The sequence below is a fragment of the Ciona intestinalis genome, chromosome 1 (genome assembly GCF_000224145.3).
Source record: "Ciona intestinalis chromosome 1, KH, whole genome shotgun sequence".
Lineage (NCBI taxonomy): Eukaryota > Metazoa > Chordata > Ascidiacea > Phlebobranchia > Cionidae > Ciona > Ciona intestinalis.
Window position 1 is genome coordinate 7,427,298 of NC_020166.2, and position 16,398 is coordinate 7,443,695.

The 16,398-nt window shown below is 33.0% G+C and overlaps 3 protein-coding genes and 1 long non-coding RNA gene across 5 annotated transcripts in view; 2 read left to right on the top strand and 2 right to left on the bottom strand.

Annotated features, from left to right (window-relative positions):
• Positions 1-6: 6 nt before the first annotated feature.
• On the top strand, positions 7-10,557 carry LOC100178637 (probable ATP-dependent RNA helicase DHX34). 2 transcript variants are annotated; one of them, XM_018813065.2, is made up of 22 exons: positions 7-837; positions 1,246-1,394; positions 1,695-1,772; positions 1,976-2,174; positions 2,398-2,582; positions 2,895-3,012; positions 3,419-3,622; positions 3,874-3,999; positions 4,115-4,219; positions 4,445-4,640; positions 4,772-4,896; positions 5,133-5,307; positions 5,792-5,985; positions 6,433-6,546; positions 6,742-6,857; positions 7,348-7,513; positions 7,954-8,082; positions 8,255-8,464; positions 8,820-9,021; positions 9,298-9,462; positions 9,635-9,864; positions 10,355-10,510. In XM_018813065.2, exons 1-22 carry the CDS (start codon positions 793-795, stop codon positions 10,499-10,501), a joined length of 3,378 nt encoding a protein of 1,125 aa, XP_018668610.1. In that variant the 5' UTR covers positions 7-792; the 3' UTR covers positions 10,502-10,510. The 2 variants fall into 2 exon arrangements, with proteins under 2 accessions (XP_018668610.1, XP_009862454.1); XM_009864152.3 differs by having other exon boundaries at positions 744-837; positions 1,246-1,424; positions 10,355-10,557.
• LOC100181003 (coiled-coil domain-containing protein 51-like) lies at positions 10,155-14,159 on the bottom strand. Its single transcript, XM_026834868.1, has 6 exons — positions 13,778-14,159; positions 13,175-13,350; positions 12,798-12,952; positions 12,160-12,263; positions 11,404-11,529; positions 10,155-10,861 (listed from the first exon to the last, which is right to left on the bottom strand). Exons 1-6 carry the CDS (start codon positions 14,093-14,095, stop codon positions 10,508-10,510), a joined length of 1,233 nt encoding a protein of 410 aa, XP_026690669.1. The 5' UTR covers positions 14,096-14,159; the 3' UTR covers positions 10,155-10,507.
• Positions 14,160-14,175: 16 nt separating this feature from the next.
• LOC113474497 lies at positions 14,176-15,469 on the bottom strand. The gene is made up of 2 exons (XR_003396158.1): positions 15,189-15,469; positions 14,176-14,410 (listed from the first exon to the last, which is right to left on the bottom strand). It is a non-coding gene; the product is annotated as an uncharacterized LOC113474497 (long non-coding RNA).
• A 242-nt stretch (positions 15,470-15,711) lies between these two features.
• LOC100181726 (vacuolar protein sorting-associated protein 53 homolog) overlaps positions 15,712-16,398 on the top strand; it is a 4,727-nt gene continuing 4,040 nt past the window's right edge. Inside the window, exon 1 of the mRNA XM_009864153.3 lies at positions 15,712-15,730. The gene's annotated coding sequence lies outside the window, so the exon portion shown is untranslated. The remainder of the gene's footprint in view (positions 15,731-16,398) is intronic.

Genomic DNA, 16,398 nt, shown 5'->3' on the forward strand with positions numbered 1-16,398 from the left:
TATCACATGATACTCTGTTTCATTGTGAAGTTTGCATATTTTATCAGAAATCAGTATTCACAGTTTCACTTATTTATTGTTTTATTTAATGTTTTTTAATTTTATTTTTTTCATTCTCATAGAAGTATAATAAAATATAATCTTAATTACTGTCAAAAAAGCATTCAATTTTTTAGTCCTGCCTAATAAGTATTTGTACACCTCTTGCTCTGGATCCAGTTACACCGAAAATAAGAGCAAACAATTTCAAATTATTTTGTTAATAAAGGAGATCTTTGAATTTACAATGATAAGTACAATTTATGAGGTAAAAAGCTAAAGAATTTTTTATGAGGTACAAGGCTAAAGAAGGTCAAAGCACAGCAAAATAAGACACACAAATGTTTGATGATGGCTAGTAGTTATGCCCTTTAACTGTATTGAATAAATAATGTGACCTAGACAAGTATGTTGCAACATCAATATAGAATAAAGTTAAAGGTGTGTCGTATTGGAATCGAAATTATTTCGAACTAACAACATCTATAGTTCTATACTGATCTAAGCAGTAGTGTACAAACGATTTTACAAAAAAAAACTGGACTATAACCAAACATGCCAATCGTCAAAATAAGGACCGACCACGAATTCTAAATAAACTTTTATTCTAAAGTTTATGCAGAAACTACAAAATCGCTGCACATTACATTTTCCATTTAACTTCATAGAAATGAATATCAGTGTTTCCGAGCCGTGGGCTTTCCCAGGGACTTTCCCGTATAGTAGTTTAACATTTTGCTTATATGCAACAGCATGGACGACTTTAACTGGGAATTTTACAGATCAGAGCTGAATAAGGTGACAATTTGTTGAATTGTTTTTTCTATAAAATTAAGTGTTAACACATTGTCATGATTGTAAACTCATGAATACGTTTGGACGTGTTGGTAAAATAGTCTGTACCCAGTCAATGCATGCTTTTTCCTACTTGGTTAAAAGGATATGTGTTTGTGTCACAACTTTCAAATATATAAGCACCAAAAGCATTTTAATAAAAGTCAGTTTACTATGAACCATGTGTTCCTGATAAAGAAAAGGCTACACAAACATTCTACCTGTGCAGTAGTTTATTTAAATTTTATTGACAAAAATAGATAAACCCTTGGCGTTTTAAATAAAAACTAATTTCATATCCACACAATTCATAGATAGCAACCTAAAAAAGTCGTGGTGCTTTTAATTCGTTTCATTTAAATATTCTTTTAGATATTTTTTCACAATGAAAGTTCTATTCCCAATGGTTCGAAAAAATACGAAGATTTTTGGATGTTTTTTAAAAGGTTTCGAAAATACCAGGCAAAACATGGACTTACAAATCAACCAACTGAATCAAACACAAGCAATTGTAGTGAAAGGTTGGGTTTGCCAAGTTGTTTTAGTACAAGGTAGAGATTGTTGCTGAATAGGAATTCTCAATCTATTTTTTATGTTTTTATTTTTAAAGTTCATTTTGCTGATTATTTTCGATACCTAACTAGTGTACCCTGCACATAAATTTATAAATTATGTTGCTGTAAGTAATGAATACAAATTAGATTATTTAAATGTTTAAATCTGTCTTGTTATTTGCAACCAACCTAATTTGTATAAGTTTCTATTTCATTTTTTATAATCTGATCATTACCTAAATTTATAACGACTTTTTTGCTTTGCAGGTTTAAAATAAATTGTGAAGTTGCAAATTTTGATGAAATTTTGGAGAAACGTCGTCACAAAAGTAAAAAGTCGACAAGGTTAGTTTTCTTTAACATGTTTTATGCTTATTTACATGTTTAGTGTATTTTTTCAAACGACCTCCAAAGTTTTTTTTTAGATAAACTTTTTAGTTTTTTTTTTCTACCTCATGTTTTCTAATTTTAGGCCTTTTATATTTTTTATTCATGGCTGCTTTTTTACTCAATTAAGTTTTCATTGCACCCAACTTATGTTTTGCCAGACCCACAGACAGATACAGTGAAGTAGACGATGGTTTAACAGCAACCAGACTCAAGGAATTCCACTCAGGAATTTTACATTATCTTGATTTCTGTCAAAAACAAAGTTTTCAAAAGTTAAAAAAACTGAAAACTGAACAATCCAATCTTCCCATTGCTCAATACAGAGAGAGAATTGTAGAAGCTGTAAAAAGCTCACAGGTACTGCATATGTGATATTGGTAATAAAGTTGTATAACATATATAATTTGCTAAAAAAATAGCTTTTAAATTGAGCAATCCAATCAGTTTTATACTAGGAAAAACTAAAAAAAAAAGTTATCTTAAAATTTAAAATCAACATTTTCTTCATAAAAACAATTTTTATATTCTCAACCTTTAAAAATGAGATTTTCTTTAATAAGTTTTACTAATATTTCCATAGGTTGTTATAGTGGCTGGTGACACTGGGTGCGGAAAATCAACCCAAGTTCCACAGTATTTACTAAGATCTGGATTCACCAATATAGCTTGTACACAACCACGCAGAATAGCAGCAATCTCACTTTCAAAACGGGTTGGATTTGAGACATTGAACCAGTATGGTTCACAAGTGGCGTACAAAATTCGGTAATATGTTAGTACTGACAGCTTGTTTATATTTCTAATTTTAGGCTTTAAATATTTGTTTGAGTTACCATATTTATAGTTGTGTAGGTGATAGTTTGGGTTTTCTGTATGGCTGATAGTTTTAACAACCCATAGGTAACCACTGGGTTGAACCATTACAACAAGTGTATTGATTAAGGACACATTTATATAATGAAGTTTGGCCACAGCATTAAACTTTAAAATTTATTTACTGGTTACAAAAATTACTCTGGAAACTGTGCCAAAAATAGTTTTTTTGTACTTTTTTCTTAAGATTAAATATTATCGCAGGTTTGAAGGAACAAAGACTTCATCAACGAGAATATTATTTCTAACTGAAGGTTTATTACTGCGACAAATGCAGCAAGATGGAAACCTTGCTCAGTATAGTGTTATAATATTAGATGAGGTAATACATGGTTCTTACTATGCGTTATTGTAATTCTTAAATAAGGTTTAATGTATATTCATACAAGTGATATAGCAATCTTAACAATTGTCAATTTGCCATTGAATTCTACGGACAAATCATCTATGGCTGTAAAAAAAGTATCTTTTATTTAAAACCTGCCATGTTTTTTTTTCCAATGCACAGCTACACCATACACAGTTGCTTTTTATATCCTCAATCTATTACTTAAACTTTTATCATTGTTTATTATTCAATGTGTAAATTTTATACGAAATTATAATTATATATAAAACATTACTTAACATCATATGAACCGCTACTTATCATTAGGTACATATACTTTTCATATGGCTAAAATGCATTCTTTCATTCAAAGTAATATTCTGTATAAAACCTTTTGCAGATCCATGAGCGTCACTTGCAGTCTGATCTTCTCCTTGGTTTGTTGAGAAATTTAATTTCTTCAGGAAACACAGAGTTACGTCTCGTGCTGATGTCCGCAACCATAAACCTTGAGTTATTTTGCAAATATTTTGAAGACTCGCCCGTCATTCAAGTTCCTGGACGACTTTATCCTATTCAAGTGCAATATCATCCTATTTCTATGGTAATTATTTTTCAAAATTTCGTTTTGTTGGTTGTATACTACATGAACATTCATGATAATACTGTAATTTTAATGGTGGTTAAAATTACAATATTACTATGGTTAGTTTAGAAAATACTACAGGCCCTAACCTTTCTGTTATATTTGAATTGCTGAAAAATACTTTATATTGTCAAAGTTATATTAAAGTGTTATAAATATTGTATCTTTAAATTAATCTGCATGACTCATCACTGATTCCCTGCTTCCAGGAGGACAAAGGAAACAAGTCAAGTAAATTAGATCCTCGGCCATATATCCGGATCTTACAGAAGATTGATAAAAAGTATCCGTCATCAGAACGAGGAGATTTGTTGATTTTTCTTCCAGGAATGCAGGTAACCGTATACAGTTATACTGTATATACAATAAATTCATGTATTTCATGTTTTAGTCTTGTTTGAAATAAATGCCTAAAACTGTATTTTGATGTTTAACATTATGTTGTTATAGGAAATAACAATAATAGAAGAAGCTGCCAAAGCTTATGCAGAGGAAACAAAAAACTGGATAATTCTTCCTCTTCATAGTACATTGTCCATAGAAGAGCAAAACAAAGTGTGTACTGTATAATATTAACGTAATTCGATTAATATGTAAATTACTGAGATTGTATATGTAAAGTATGTCAACTTTTTTGGCCAAAAATTAGTTTTTCAATTTTAACTGTGTAAGTCACTTGATACACAAATGTTTAAAAATTTTTTTATTAAAACAAGAGTTTGCATTGAAATATGTTGCGTTAAGTTTAATCGTAATTGAAAAAAAATAATCCTACTTCAGGTGTTTGATATAGCACCAGACGGTGTTAGAAAATGCATTTTATCAACGAACATTGCCGAAACTTCTGTCACGGTTGACGGAGTTCGTTTCGTTGCCGATTCTGGCCGTGTAAAGGAGATGAGCTTCGATGCTCAGTTTAAAATGAAACGACTTCAGGAGTTCTGGGTTAGCAGGGCAAGCGCTGAACAAAGAAAAGGTAAAAATGAGGATTTTTTTCAGGAAAAATGTTTAAGCTTGAAAAATAAACATTGTTACATTATGGATTTTCAAACCCTATATTTGAGAAAGAGAAGAATGGGTTATGTAATGACTCTTGAAAAAATGTAGGTCGTGCTGGACGTACCGGACCTGGTGTTTGTTTCCGTCTTTATTCTGAGGAAGATTACGAAGCATTTGCTGAATATTCTGTACCTGAAATACAACGCGTGCCACTTGATTCTCTGATACTGCAGGTAAATGTCGAAATTATTAATGAAAATCTATAACCACAACATTCTACGTGCACAGTGGTTGGCCTGCGTGTTGGGGCAAAAGGCACTTAACAACAATTGCTCCAACCCATTGAACCCTTCTAGTGTGTCTGAGTAACCAGCCATGTATTACAAATAAATAAAAAAAAAGAATAAAGCTTTAGCTTTGTTTCTTATACCTTTACTTAAATTTTGGTAACTTAAAAGTTTTTATCCAGATGAAGAGCATGGGAATCGATGATGTGCGGAAATTCTCGTTTATTGAACCTCCACCAGAGAGCGCTCTTAACAATGCAATACTCGGGTTGAAAGAACAGGAAGCGTTGGGGCGTGATGAAGAGATTTCTCCACTCGGAGAAATGTTAGCTCAGCTGCCAGTAGATGTCGCTATAGGTAATTTAAAAGTTTTCAGAAGATTTTTTGCTTTCTAAATGTATTTCTTTACTCACCTTTATATTAATTTTTATTAAATAGATTACATTACAGCTCATTAATAGGCAGAAGGTGTATGTCATGTTTTAACTAATAATTATTTTTCTGTTACATAGAAATAATAGGTGTGGAAGTAAACTAGTGTGTCTAACAATTAAACTGCACCACAGTGTATAATTTTGTACAGTTTTCATCAAATGATAAAAATCAAACTTTAATGGGGCTTGTTGCAAAGAAAACAACTGCAATTTCTTAGGTAAAATTTGTCGGGCCCTATGGCACTGTGGTTACTCTGCTTGTCTATAGGTAATTGGGCATGAGGAAACAGAATAAAACAGATCATCTGTGTTTTAACAGAACTGTTGTTTGCATGGATAAAGCAAGGCCATGTGAGGACAAATCAAGTAACTTTACATTTAAGATTAAAAACAAATGTTATCTCCAGGCAAAATGTTGATCATGGGAAGCTTATTTGACGTTATTGAGCCGGTGATGTCAGTTGCTTCGGTTCTCAGCGTTCAATCCCCTTATACAAGGTCAGCATATAATAACCCCGAGATGGTGGCAAGGAGGCGACCCATTGAATCCACACACGGAGATCCTATAACTTTACTCAATCTCTTTGATGAATGGATTAAGGTTTGAGACATTTTTTACCTTTTTTTTATAAAATAACAAAAAGAGTAACCTAAAATCAAGTTGATTTTAATGAATAATAGGCAAAAGTGTTTTAAAAAAAACAAGTAAATATTTTTTGTGCACAACATGATTTCATTTTATGTCATCATCATGACCAAAACATATTTAGAAATTAAAAAAAAAATGTGTGAATAAAATGTGCGTACAACTATTAGGGATGGTTTACCCAGCCATCTTGGCACATGTAATAACCTTAATAAACATTTGTGCATTTCAAAATAATGGTCATCTAAAATAAATGTATTTTTGAAATTTAAACAGAGATTTTATCGTAGCTAAAAACAGTTTATGTAAGTTTAAGGGATACAGTATATACAGTTTGTATTGGGAATTTTTCGGAAAACATTAAGGGCAGTTTGGTACATGTATCAACCTAAATATCTACAGGTTAAAGCTGAGGGCAAAGCATCAAGTCGTACTTGGTGTAAAAGGCGGGGATTGGAGGAACAAAGATTTTATGAAATGGCAAATATTAAGAGGCAGTTCACCGATTTACTTCGAGTAAGTTGTTCATTTTTTTTATAATTTGTTTTATCCGAGTTTTAGCCAAGTAGGTATTTATTTTGAAGTGTTAAACGCGGCTGCAACAATGGCATTTCATTTTTCTGTCTATGTTCTGTTTTCTTATGTTTTTAAACAAACATTAATGGATCTCATTAAAAACAATATCTTTTTTATTTCTTCAATATGACTCAGGGTAATTCCTTGTTGTCGGGTGAAAAAGAGTCGAGTCATGGTGGGGAGACGAGTCACAAACGTAAACAACGACATGCAGATCGAAAAAGATTACGTCAGCTTAAAGAGGAAGAAAGGTAAAGATCGTTACATGAATTCAGGATTATGGAAAAGAGTGTTTTAATTTGACAACTAGACATAAAGCTAAACATATTTAAAATCTATATATGTGGCCAGTTAAAATGATAGTTGTTTGTATTTATATACTTACTGCAAAAAGCATTGTTCAGTTAAATGACCACCAACAAGTCACAATGCAAGACTAAATAATTTTATTGAAATTGGTTTAAAGTTCTTGATAAATGTTTTTTTCTAATTTAGCTTTTTACATTGAACTAAAAAAATGGAAGCAGATTTTAATGTGAATTATAGATGCAAAAGCCCCGCTTTTTTAATGAAGCTCTTTCCAACTACTTTTTATATTGTGTGTTTTTGACAATCATTTTGCTGTTGTTTTCCTTTTCTTTTTCAATGAGATAAACAAAAAAGCTATGTTATATTATGCATACCTAAAATTATTTAGGCATTTGAAATTACTTTAAATGCATATGACACTTACTTTTAAAGGACGGAATCTCGCAAACGTAAAGTTTTGAAAATGACCGATCATAAGTACGTCGCCGTAGCAACCGATGATGCGAGCGATGCAGATGATGATGAAACCGTTTCCTTGACGACCAACGTGAAGGATCTAGAGTTTAAAGTCCGACATGATCTCGATAAATTGTACAAGGTATATGATTGACATTTAAAATTTTTTAAAACTTTAACAAGTTGTATAAAGTAGGTGATTGACATAACAGTTAAATAAAAGTATTAAAATAATGAGTGTTTACGGTTCATAAGACACTTGTGTTTTAATTTAGCTTTCCGATGTTTAATGCTGTGCATATGGTAATTAGACTAAGCATATGCATCAAACTTTGAAAAATGCACGGTAGACTGGAATATTTGGACTTGCATTGGATACAAATCTGATACAAATTTAACTTATTGGTTCTAATGTTTTAAGATTTATGCAGAAATGCAGAAAAACTAATTTATGCAGAAAATTCCAAGGTGAGCATATCTACCTTGCCACCCCAGGTTAGGCGCCTATAGGACCAAGATACATTTGTGGTTAACTGTATAATTCTGCTTGTATAATTTAATAATGTATTGTATTTGACCCAGGCATCCAGTGAGGAGCGTAACTTTACTCTTAAAGATGTCATCTTGTTGAAAGTTATTCTATGTTCTGGTCTCTATCCCCAGCTAGCGTTTCCTGATAATTGTAATTCCTACACAGCAGATTCAGATCAAGTATGTACATGTATTAAATATTTGTAATTAACTAAGTCGTTATTAGCATTTAAACCATTAAATCTTGATTTGGAATGACATTTAATATTAACAGACAAATAGGTAATAAAAACAATCTTTTTTTTAACGATCATTTTTTAACATCAATTTTTTAACAAATTTTTTTTTTCAGGTTTTCCACACAAAGAACAAACTTTTTGTTGTTCTTCACCCGAACAGTTACTTCGCGAATCACCCGGATATCCTTGAACCTGTTGGTAAGGATGATGACATCACAGAGGGCAAATCATCACAAAGGGGATTGTTAAGTCACAAACATCAGCTCTTGTCATATGTGTCACTGCTAGAAACAACCAAACCTTATTTAGTTAACACTATGAGGGTAATTACAAAGTTTTCATGAATAAATATTTGGTCCTGAATTTTTAGTTGTTCATATTACTTTAATGGGACGATTTTTCTTGCTATGTTGGTAAATCCTGTTTTAATAAAATTATAACCCCATGATATTATACATCTTCTATTGAATTAAAGGGATTAAAAAGAAAAAAATCTCAAGACCAAATCTTTTGTTTCCTATGCATCGTTCTCCATATATTAAATTATTTAAAAATGTGGAAAAGGTAAAAGAATTTTTTTTTTTTAAACTATCTCTTAGGCCAATTTTTTTGTAATGCCCAGACTTTAGCCTCTTATGAACACTATTTAAAAAAACTAAAAGAAAATGTTTTCTCCAGGTTCCTACCCTTCAGACTCTTCTTCTATTCTCACAATCATTGGACACAGATGGCGGATGTAAAAGGATAATTGTTGACGAATGGATTGAAATTTGCATCTCTGATGCCACACAAAGTCAAGGCATTGTCGCATCATGTTTACAACTTCGTACTGCTTGGAACCAACTTTTAAAGTTAAGAATTAACGCTTCAAAGAAAGAAGGTTTAAAAATTATATTGTAACTTAATAATTTCACAAATGACATCGCCAAAACGAGTGTCAAGCCACACTAAGGCCCCCAAATAAAGTAGTACTGCTACGAAAAATAAAGAAAAACAAAAATTGTATATTAAATTCTTGCCCAACTAAGCTAAAACCAATATAAAGGTCTGTCAACCCACAAAAACCTGGAACTCTTATGTGTTAGTTGGTTGGGACACCCAAGTTTAACCAGGTTTATGAATCTGAGTCAGTTACAACACATTTTTTTTCTCCCAGGCTTGGGTTCCACTCGTTCAACTCGAAACCTTCAAAAATTTCTTGGAATAAAACTTCCTGAATTTCTCGATTCCAAAGTTGAATACAAAGTACGAAGAATAACCGCTGCAGATAAAAAGAAACTTTATGTCGGACCCAACATCAATTCTGAGTACAGTGATGAAGGTGAGCCCAAGTTTTTTCCAAATTGTTAAAATACTTACATTTGTTGTCCTGCAGAAATCGCAGATTCTGATTAGTTTTTATATTGTATTGCATAACAGGTCCATTTCTTACATCAGAAAATTTGATGCGTTTTTATAATGTAACACATAACACGCAATTTCTTACCTTGCAGAAATCGGAAATTTTGCTGTAAAATTATCCCAAGCTGTGCCTCACCCTTCTAAAGGAGGCATCCAGTTATCTCCATTCCTGACATATAACTGCTTGAGTGATGGCATGAACATGGGTGGGGATTACTTGCGAGAATTCTGGACATGCCCCAACTGTAATGTGAAGCTTCCTCTTACAGTATCAGAGCGGTTACGCCATCAAGCTGTTTGCACTGGAGAAGAAAATACAGAGGTAACTACAAGTTATGGTGTATTCACAATGGGAGTTCTTACCTTTTTTTCTCAATGGCCAATTACTTTTTCAACTTTCCGTTCTTTTGACCCAAACTCATGATCTAATTACAGGTTAAACAAACTAGATTCGACTATCTTTAATTTCATTAGTGAGAATTTTGTACATGTTAAAAATCTTTGTTGTAGTATCTTTGCATTAAAATTTGTGATTGTATGTTGTTTAAAATACTATCTTTCTAACCAGCAATAATATAACAGTCAACACACCTAAACGTAAAAGGGTTCAGGTCTGAATAAAGAAACTGATTTATATGGGATGTTTTTTCAACATTAAAACAAATTATTTGTATTACAATACTACAAATATTTTTAACTATATCTTACCAACACAAAATTTCTTATTATTATCGACATATTTACATTATAACATGGTTGACGAATGACGATTGATATTTTGGCATTGTAAAATAAATTGAATTAATTTTCAGGCTGACTGTGCCAGCACTTCACAGAATGAAGGAAGTACAGCAATACCTTCACTACAGAAGGACTACCACTGCACTGTTTGCAATGAAATGTTCAAATTTTCTGCCGTTGAAATCTTAAAACACAAACGTTCACATGCAAAACAATAGCGATTGTTACACCGTTATTATGTAATACACAGCTGTTATGATTGCCCCCCATAAAACAGCAGTGACGGGACTCGACAACCCAAATTGACTAGAATCAGCATTAGGTAGATTGTCAACTTTTGCTTGAGTTATCTCAGTCTTAGACTCTTGATCATTACTGCTCTTTTGGACCAAATGTTCAGATTTTGTTTCCTTTCCTAAAAGTTCTTCCAAACGCTCAAGTTTTTGGTTAAGTTCTGATAATGTTTTAGTAACAGTAGTGGAAGTTGTAGTAGGAGAAGTCTGGTGTTGCAGTCGTACACTGATACTGTTGCAAAGAGCTTTTAACTCCTTTAATTGAACATCAAACTGCCGGAACACCTGTGTAAGATGAGGGCAATTAGTCAGTGTGTAAAATAAGTTGAATTTGTAACAGAAAAAATTGAATGTAACTTATCTATCCACGCATGGCGGATCAATGACAGTTGTTTTGCCTACTAAATTACTACATATGTAATTTATAAGAAAAAAATAAAATACTACCTTTGTAACTTTGTGAGTAATTATTTTATGCAGATTGTTTTTTATAAGGTATGGCTGACAATCTAGACAGACCCAAAAGGCACCACTGGGTTGGAGCATTTTCGGTTAAATTTTTGCTCAATGACATAACCCCACATCGGTGGCAGCAAGGAGCTACAAAAAATTGTAACTCTGGGCTACAGGTAGGGGCACCAACCATTGGCCCTGCTGGGAATGTTTGACTAAATGTTGACAATTTGCTTAGTTTAGTATCATTTGACTATAAGTTATAACTTATTTGTACATGCTCTGATAACTCACTCAACATAAGCTCTTACTGCTTGAATTTACGTAAAGCTCCACCACATTTTAAATCTGCATAAAATAAAACATATGCATACCATTGTGTTGCCTTCTGTTTCATTCTCCTCAGGTGGGTTATCCAGCAAACCACGAACAAGACATGCTTGTAGTTGAGATACAGAATCCTTTATATCTTCATATCTTTCGTGAACAAAAGGCAGCACCTAAACATAAGAGATATCATTATTGTTCAGACTTTTTACTTTAAAACCAGCACAGTGGTTAGCTGGCCAGACACAAGTGGTTACCGGTTCAAGACTTATTTGCTGTACCATTGTGGGCATATAGACATTTAACAACAATTAATTAAAACTCGTTGTTTCTTTTCGGTTGTCTAAATAGGCAGTCATACATTAAAAAAATTAAAATATTTAGATAAAATTGAAACTGATAAAGAAAGTCACAAATCTTAAAACTCGTACGTGGGAATGAGGTGTAAGAAACAGTACACACAAATTATATTGACTGTCGTTGCCTCATCACACAAGGATAAAACAAGTTACATTCATTTATTAAGTAGCAGGACAAACAAGATACCAAGCGTGTAACGAACCCTTAGACCAGCATGCATTGAATAAAGCCTTAATATATCATGTACATAAAACATACAGTAAACAAATGCAATTATTAGTTTGTTTTTAAATGTTTTCTCAATTACATTTAATTTATGCCAAATGTATTTTATTTCATTCAAACTAAGTCATTTTTGTCAATCATTCAAAAAATTGTTCTTAACAAAAAGGTAAAAATTTCAAAAAAACATTGAGTTAAAAACTCATTAGAATATTTGTAACCTTAGCTATATCTTCTTGAATATCCTTGCTGTGGTCGTGCTCAACGATCATGTGACGTAAATCATTCGTTCGAACTCTGTTAATATAACTTCCTCCAATCATACCTGTGTGGTAAGATTTGTGTGAAAGCAGAACAGAAAGATATCCCTACTAGCAACTACCATAGCAATTTTTTCTAGCAACTATTATAGCAGTCTCTTGTACCATTTTTTAGAAAGCTCGGTGCGTTGCTTGCTAACATAGTTGCGCCGTAAAATCTCTGTTGTACAGGGGATCAGAACCCAGAAGTCAATTTCAATAAACATAATGACAACACTATTTGAGAATACGATAAAAGTATGATTAATTAGGTTTAAATTTAATTGTATTTTTATAAAAATCTGTATGGTGTGCGACTTTTCGGACCACTTTGTCCTTGTATATAACAATTAGGGGCAACACTCAACATATATAATTTTTAATTGACTTTATTTTTCACACTTTTAATTCATATCGTGTTTCAACAACTGTTGTTTTGCCGTTAATGACCTTTTATTTTTTCATTATTTACATAACACAACCTTTGCCATCATTTTTGAAGAGATAAATAAAACTATTTATATTATATATGTTATGTAACAAAACCAGAGATAATGTACCAAGAATTGTTCCTATGATTGAACCAATCAGAGACCAGTTCTTTGTTTGCTCCACTCGTGCTCTTTCTTTCTCGTAACTGTTCCGCATCGCTGCAGATAACTTTTGGAAGGAATCTCGTTCATTCTCTTCTGCGTTCTCCAGTGTCAGTTTCATTCTACAGATAATATGAAGTAAAATTTAGGGATTTAGAAACAAACATATACTGTTTGAGGAATTTATAACAAAATAGCACAAATTACCATTTAGACTTTAATTTTTTACATGTCGAAATTTTTTTTGGACAATTTTTTACATGTCTCAAAATGTACACTTTTTATCAGGTAAGTTTTAAACTATTATATATAATAATCCAGATAAGGCATAAAGTTAAACACACCCTTCTTCTTTTGTAACCAGCTCATGTTGTTCATTTGCCAGTTGTGGATACAATGGATTGGAATAATTGACGTGGCTTAATCTTTCCCTCACATGTTTTAACTGATCACGAATTGCTAAAACTTCACGAACTGCTCTTCTCTCTTCTGCTCTTGCTTGCAAAAAGTGCTCTTCCCGCTAAAAAATATTATTTTTTGTTTAGTCATTATAGATACGATGGAAACACATTGTGATTAATTACTATATATATATATATATATATATGTTTTCATCAGTTGCTTTGTTGCTAATTTCCATTTGTTTAATAACGGAGAAGTGTTTTGATTAGTTGAGTTAGGTTTTAGTAAAAAATCCTCCAGTAGGTTGCACATTAGGTTGTTGGGAAGTGTTAAAGGTTGGTAGTTAATGGTTATTAGTTAGGGAAGGGAGTGGGGTTAGTGGTTACAATGTTATAAGTTAGTAGTTGGATGTTATGTGTTTATGAGATAACATAGGGGAGGATTCTTCACTACTAGAGTGAAATACTTTGCTGTAGTAAATCGATATTGGGGTATTAAGCAACAAATTATATTAAGTAGTTTTTATTCCCGCATACATAACGTACCTTTTGCACTTGATTTTGTGCATTCTGAACGTCTGTTAAGCCGATAAACTGCTCGTATTTTTGGTAGAAATGATTCCACTGTTTCGAAATGCCAGATATTGTTTGTTTGGTTTTATCCAAAGAGATGGTTTTAATCTCTTTGGTTTTATCACTTGCAGCGTCCATGAAATGAACGCATGGTATAATACGACACGAAACCATTGTATTGGTTTTGAGTTTCATTTCGTACAACTTGGCACACCGTGATGGCTTCGTGTAACTTTGGCATGTCGTTTTTGATAGAATAGATAACTTTCCGGTAAAAGTTTTATTCATCATAAACAAATCACTGACAAACTTCTGGAAAGCTCCCTTGGGGGGAATTACCCTGTCGTGACGTCACACACAAACTTTTTTCTTTTTTTATAATATATCTATTTTCCCATTTCCCCCTCAGATGTATTTCATTTAAAAAAACAGTTTTTTTACGACGTTTATTAGTAGTAGCGGTCGGTATTGGTGTTATAATAGTGGTCGGCTTTGCTGTTATAAAATATGAATTCCCGTCGATAGCCTCCAAGAGGACGACGAAGAGTTTGACGACAAGCACTGACGACAAGCACTGACGAAGAGTTCAAGCACTGACATATTTAACTGCAAAAAAACAAACATTAGTCACAGCGCACAAGTAAGACAAACTAAGCATTCACTTTTGTTGTAAGCTCAAATTTCGTGATACACGCATGACCTACTCAATATGTTGAATTCATATTTTTAAGTTCATAATTTTAAATGAAATGCCTTGTGTAAAATAAAAACAGGACCAAAATACCTTCATAGTTTATGTGGCTGGCGTTGGTGGAAAGCTACTACGGTAAGACAAGCCCCAGCCAATGGTAGTGGGTTTCTACTAATTTCACCATTATATGTCTGACGGCAAGGAGTCAAACCAACAGCAGCTCCGCATATCCCAATCGGGATACTTTCGTCGTATCTTCCACAGAAAATAATAACGCCCGAATGTTATACGCACCGCATCGACCTTTATAAAATCGCGTCAGGTTGTTAAGAATCGCATTGACAGTGACCTAAATACGCGCATGGGGCCCCATAAAAAATTGCGAAACGCATGCGTAAAACAAACCGCATTGTGACGTCATAAAAGCGAGTGTGGAGGAGCGATGACCTAACTATGACGTAACAATATTAGCGAAAACGACGCGATATAATGATGCGAGGTTATTCAAAGCGATAGTAGCGATTGCGACGTAAATTCAATTGACTTGTATTATGACGTAACAAAGAACCGTCGGGCGAAAGAAATGAGTTAAAGATAAAGTAAGATTAAGTTTCAACATCAGACACAATGTTAATAATAACAATAGTTTAATAATATAACAATACTGAATGGTAATATTTGGGTATAACTTACAATAGTTTAAACTTATTATTACTAATCTTAGACTCTTGAAATACAATCCATATTATGGCTGCAGAACCAACTTAAACCAACCATCAACGTATACAAGTCGTATAGTGTAATTGCCACGCATTGGAAGGCGAGTGTTTTGTAAGCGAGAACTGCGAGCCAATCAACCAAAAGCGGGGAGGGGCAATCAATTTGGAAAATGTTAAACCCACCAAAGCTTATGCATTGAATGGACACAGTGAAAACCATAGGTTATAACATAATATAACACTAATGTAATGAAATAATACTTGACTCAAGTCATCCTATAAGACTTGTTGAAGCCTTCCAATTTTTAACCTGGTGTGGAACCAACTTCATCTGAACTGAAGCATAGTTGGCTTTATAGAAGAGGCGTTTTATGGCGCCAATCACGTGGCAAATCTGACTAGTCGGCTTTAAGGATTGAATAGCAGGCTGTTTGTTCACCATTGTGACATAATTAGAAAAGTTCACATTGATTCGTGATCTTGGATGACCGTATAAACCAGTTACTTATACCTTTGGTAAGTTATACATATCTATAAAATTTCTTAGATACCTAAAATGTTTTATTCTGATTGATTATCCCGGAGTTTAATCAATTATGATTCGAATGGAAAGCGAGGTAAGAAACCATGTATTATCTTTGTTTCATCCCCGTACCCTCTTACGAGTTACCATTTCTGTAACTAAAAGTGGTGATTGTATTTTCTGTATGTATGATAATTAAGACAATCCATATAAGTGACCACTGGGTTTGGGTAATTGCCATGGCGCCTTCGGAATTGCCGGTAAGTGTCTTGCCCTCCTAACTTTGGTCTTGCCCAATCCCAAAGACACATGCGCCCGCAATAACAGCAGTAGTGAGTTGAAATATTAACCCATGGGTCTTTAGAAGAAGGCGCGGCAAACACTTAGCCAAGGCGCCGATGTTTTTACCTGCAGTACCCATAAAATAACTATGTGCGATTTTGGATTGGCAAACATTTATGTCGTTTCTATGTTTAACTGGTGATTCCCCTAGTTAGACGAAACTCAGAAACCAACGTAAATGTAAAATGATGCAGACCGTAAACAAGTAAAAAATAGAATCATTTCTAAGTTGCAGGCATATAAATTACATAATACATGCAAGTTCTTGCTAAACATGTGTTTTTTATTTAATCTGTATTTTTCAGTGCGTTAACAATTG